Source organism: Formica exsecta, unplaced genomic scaffold (genome assembly GCF_003651465.1).
Source record: "Formica exsecta isolate Colony F162 unplaced genomic scaffold, ASM365146v1 scaffold36, whole genome shotgun sequence".
Classification (NCBI taxonomy): domain Eukaryota; kingdom Metazoa; phylum Arthropoda; class Insecta; order Hymenoptera; family Formicidae; genus Formica; species Formica exsecta.
In genome coordinates, this window is record NW_021850847.1 from 55,237 (window position 1) to 60,820 (window position 5,584).

General features: G+C 34.9%; 1 protein-coding gene across 1 annotated transcript in view; it reads left to right on the forward strand.

Moving 5' to 3' along the window:
- Window positions 1–5,047, forward strand: part of LOC115238771 (chitin synthase chs-2) — a 16,190-nt gene extending 11,143 nt beyond the window's left edge. Inside the window, exons 10-13 of the mRNA XM_029812833.1 lie at window positions 667–859; window positions 2,971–3,132; window positions 3,511–3,739; window positions 3,850–5,047. Coding sequence (XP_029668693.1) covers window positions 667–859; window positions 2,971–3,132; window positions 3,511–3,739; window positions 3,850–4,184 — 919 coding nt within the window. The 3' untranslated portion in view covers window positions 4,185–5,047. The remainder of the gene's footprint in view (window positions 1–666; window positions 860–2,970; window positions 3,133–3,510; window positions 3,740–3,849) is intronic.
- The last annotated feature ends 537 nt before the right edge of the window (window positions 5,048–5,584 follow it).

Here is a 5,584-nt window from a genome sequence, read left to right on the forward strand (position 1 = left end):
ATTCTTTAATTTTTTTTTTTTGATTTTTATAAAAAATAGAGAAATTGAAAGAATCTTGAAATAATTTATTTTATAAGATTCAGAATGTGTTTAATCTTTGAATTTAGTCAATTTTATATCTAATTTGCATTTTCCTTTGCGTATCATGAAAAAATTTCATTTTGCACTTACATTTTCAAAAACTTTTATATAGAGATGCAATTATATAATATTTCAATATGGATTAATTTTGATCTTGTAGAATAAATTTTCGGGATCAAAACGAGCTCTGTTGCGATACAATATGTCTTTGTCACTGCAAGCTGTCGTCGATCAAGGGTGAAGAAACAAAATTTACCCTCCTGAAATATTTATCTTTATGTTTTAGACAACTTATTTCGCGCATCACTGTCTTGTTGGACGATCGTGCAATTGTTGAGGATCCAAAATCTCAAGGATTTATAGATTTTGCGTCTTTCAATAATCGCACAGCAAATGTGCCGTCTAGTGATAAAATTCGATTAGAAAAATTGAAAGAGATAATCAATAATCTAAAAAAATAATTTAATTTTGAAATTGAAAATGATCGTTTTTTATAAAATGAGATGCACTTCCCCCCTATTCAGGGGAAGGTTTATTATTTATTAATTATATATTCCACGTACTTGTGCAATATTTGAATTAATGTACGCCATGCTGTCAGGCAAGAATCGCCAAAGATCTGAAGGACCTACGCGACCAGAGCGTCTTTGCATTCTTTATGATGAACGCCCTCTTCGTCCTGATCGTCTTTCTGCTGCAATTGAACAAAGACTTGTTGCACATCAAGTGGCCATTCGGCATCAAGACGAACGTCACATATGACGATAGCACCATGGAGGTAAAGCCAGCTCCGTCGGCGCCTCGCATCCTCGATCGTGAATACAGATCGTTGACAATCTATTAAAAGAATTTAGATTTAAATCTAGATTTAAACCTACAAAATAAATCAAGCGGATCGTTAACGACGAGATCGACGGATATCGATGGATCGATCGACGGAGCTTTTTTTTTACTATTCTAATCTCGTGTCGTCTCTTTCTTTTTCTCTGTTTCCCCTGCATTTGCGCCACGCAACACAGGCCCGCGTCGCCGCCGATCTGATCGAGCTACGCAACAAGAGCGTGTTCGCCTTTCTAATGTTCAATGCGTTGTTCGTTCTGATCGTATTCTTGCTACAGCTGAACAAGGATCAGCTGCACGTTGTCTGGCCGCTCGGCGTCAAGACCAACATCACCTACGTCGAGGAGACCTCGGAGGTATCCGATCACCAAGCATCAAGGCGGGGGAAAAGGATTAAGGCGGTGCCATGGTGTCCTCTGTTAAAGTCGCCCTCGATGCGCTGGAATTTTCGCGATATGCAATTTTTTTTAAATTATGATTTCGTAGATCTTGCTGAGATTTATCAAAATTATTAAACTTGGAAAGATTGACGAGAAAATTAATGAAAATTGATTAAAGAACGGAAATTGCTGAAATGAATTTTTAATATCGAACATATATCATTAATTTTAAATTTTAGATATCTAATTTCTATAATTTTAATCTCTAAATTTTTTATTTTTCCATGATTCAAATATTCAGATCTTTTTTCACATTTTTAATTGATTAGATTTCTCTCTCAAAATCCGTTTATCGAATTATGCGAGTATTCTAACGTATCGGGGGCGATCATTATACCTTCGGTACAATGACGTTGCACCTGTTCCATTCAATATGTATATATTTTTTTGTGTGTAATTAACACGACTGGCTCGCGTTCGACAGCACGTGGGTCTCCGATTAATATTCTCACACAGGTATCTCACCCTCATCACCCGGGTCGAATGAAATGGAATGGAATGGCGGGGGAGATGATTTCTCGTGGTTCTGACTAGGAATATAACCAGAAATTAGTCGCCTGAATGTCACAATAACATATACTTCCGTTTACCTTCTCTCACTAAATTTGTCAAGATTCATGAAATTAAATTAAATCTCGTTAATTTAATTACATGACGCAATTAAATCGCGATAATCCGGAGACAGAGACGGATGTTGACATTTTTTTCAGGATTTTTGATGCTAATAATTCTTGAATAGAAATCTAAATTTTATTTAATACTTGAAGAAATTATTAGCAATTGATATTATAAAAATTATTGCTATTATTAAAGCTAGAATATTTTATTGTTATCAAAATTAGTATTTTTATAATTGAGATTGAAGAGTGTCATTATATTCAAATTAATATTATTTTATAAGGAAAATAATTGTTATTAAAAAAATGACACTGAACGAAATTATAAATCCGTCTCTGTGCAAAAGTCCTGTAATCGCAGACTCTCAGATTCGCAAGAATCTACAGATCTATAGATTTTCAGATCTGCATTCTTCTTTTCTCTTTCGTTGTGTCTAACTCTGACATGTGCACTATATCGTTAATTGTGGACGAGCACCACTAATGTATATAACGCGGTGAATGCTTTCAGTGTTCAATCCCCGAGCTCGTCTTATTTTATTCATGAGCTGTATATGTGTACATAGATGTGTTAATCTTAACACGCACGAAAGACACACCGATGATTGTGGATTTTTTAATCGCTAACAAAATTTGTTTGTATATTCGATTGTACATAAGATCCCTGATGGCGATCGATCGGTTACTGTGCTCACAAAAATAATTTGAAATGGAATTTCTATAATTTAGGAAGGAAAAATGATTTTCTCTCTCTCTCTCTCTCTCTCTCGAAACGGTTTTCCTTTTGACGATAAAATTTACGAAAATAATTTGATTCAATAAACCAGAAAAAAAATTTAATAATATAAATAAATTTTATTTAACAATCTCGATCTCTTTTTCAAAATTAATTGAACGAGCAGATGGATCCGATTTGATCTTCGTCGGGCATTTTTTTTTCCAAAACGCTTGTCGTGCGTTGTAACGCATTTTACAAGAGAGCGGTTTTGCAGGTACACATCACGAAAGAGTATTTGCAACTTGAGCCAATCGGACTTGTCTTCGTCTTCTTCTTCGCGCTAATATTGGTCATACAATTCACCGCGATGTTGTTTCACCGATTCGGCACACTTGCCCACATTTTGGCCAGCACTAGCCTAGATTGTTGCAAGAAGGTATTTGTAATTCATTTTATAAAATTATGCATATCTTCTGCTTTTCATATTAAATCGTTGCAACAGATGATATTATTCTTTCACATTCTATTTTAAGTAAAGTTAAAAATTATATATATTTTTTTTTTAAAGAATTTGGGGAACTTTTTCTCTATAAAAGAAGTAGATTAGTGCTAATTATGTTTAATTCATTTTAAATTACACATTTTACATTTCGAATTAATCTTTCAAATTTGTATTTTCTTATATAACTTTTTTAGAATATATTTTTAATTTCTTATATAATTATTATTCACACATACATTTGTATTTTAAATATTTTTAATGCAATAACTTATACATTCGAGTCATTTTACACGAACGTTACCATTTTCGCAGACGAAGGATCTTTCCGAGGAAGCTTTGCTGTCAAAACACGCGGTCGAGATAGTGAGAGATCTGCAAAGACTGGACGGAATGGAGGGCGATTACGAAGAGGGCAGCGGCAGCGGACCCGGTAGACGAAAAACGATTAGAAATCTGGAGAAGAGTCGCAGGAAAACGCAGGCGATCAACACGCTCGATGTAGCCTTCAGGCAGCGATTCTTTAGCATGAGCGAGGGCGCAGGTTCGTATCATCTCTCCCTCATCTCCCAAAAGAAAGAAACTACATTCAAAACAAAATAAGCGAAAACTTTTAAGCGAACTAACACTCAAAGTTAAATAAAAATTTGCCAGGTTTGCCGAGAAACATGTCGACGCGACGCACCACCGAGGCGTTCAAGGCGTTCGAGGGCAGGCGTAACAGCATAATGGCACAGCGCCGAAAGTCGCAGATGCAGACCTTGGGCGCGAATAACATCTACGGCGTGACCGGCAACCCCCTGGGGATCCAGGGCCGGCCGTCCCGTAGCAGTCAGATATCCGTCAAGGACGTGTTTGAGGGACACGGGGCGACGTCGGCAGCTGGACACGTAAACGCCGGCTACGAGGGCGACGACAGCCCAGTCAACAGTCTGAGGCTGCAGAATCTCGGTCAGGTCACGTGGCGGGAAGCCAATTCTAATGTTTGATCGTTTCTCTCGTTCCCGTCACTCGTGAAAGATCGATGGGAAATCCGGCAGATTAATTTGAAAAGTAACGAAGAGCTTTTTAAAAAAATGAATTTAAAGAGGACGATTTTGTTTTTCAGAATGAGCTCTTTAAATTATAGGATAATTGAAATTTTCCATCCTAGCATCGAAGGTTACAATGTTTTAACACTTACATGTTCCATTAACTATATCACAAGATAATTATTAAAACTATATATCTTTATCAAAATATTAAAACTATACATCTTTATCAAAATCTGCACAAATTTCGAATATGCTTACCTGATAATCGCTGACAAAGCCAGATTTTCTACTTTTCTGCATTTTTTTGCACGTTTTTCTCCTATTTCTAGCACAGTTCCGTTCATCGTTGTCTTTTCGCTTTTTTATCACGTTTTTGATTTCTTTGAAGCCCCTAAAAATATACATTCTGTATCATAATATTGAATTAAAACAGCACTGTTTTACATTTTTCTTTCTTTAACTGCACGTTTGTACCTTTTTGCACACACACATTTTTCTTTTTAATATATTTCTTTTAAGTTTGTCTCATCTTACGTGCAGAAAGTCTAACGTGATGCAGTTAAAGGAAGGAAAGATGATTTTCATATCGTTACTGCCAAGTTAAACAGCAGTGACCGCGATGATTACGCTTACTTGCTCCTTTATTTTTATCGCATATGTGATAAGGCCGATATTTAAAATATAAATTTGATTGCGTACGAATGTGTAAATGTGTATATGTGAATTGCACGTATTTGAAGATTGCATGCATGTAATAATAATATTAATAATAATGCTAGGAAAAAAATGTGACAAATTTTAAATAAACTTTATTCAAATGAGAAAGAGGCTGTCCTTATTTACTACCAATCTGATTAATTGCAAAATTAGATTGATGCAATAATATTAGGTTAATTAGTATCACAAATTCAGGGTTGTTGTATAATAATAATATAATAGTTTACATAGTTCACATGCTTACATGAAAAAAGTTAATTTAAACTTCATATAGACAATATGCAAACAATTCGTATAAACATAATTTTGAAATCTACGATATATAATCCTGCAGTCAGGCTAGGTATACCGTAAAAGAAAAATAAACTAATGAAAATAGCAAAATGATGAAATAATATATATATGATTTAATTAAATATATATACATATATAAAACAATTATTTAATAAACATTTTACTAGTAAAAACTAATTCCGTTCGGCAGAAATACAAAGATTTCATTAAGAGTAAAGATTAAACCCACTTACATTAGCGAAGGGCGCGGGGACTCGAATCTTGCTTACAATTAGTAGAGACTCAAACCCTGCTTAGCGGAGACTCAAACTCTAGTGGAGACTCGAACCTTTCACTGGTTAGCA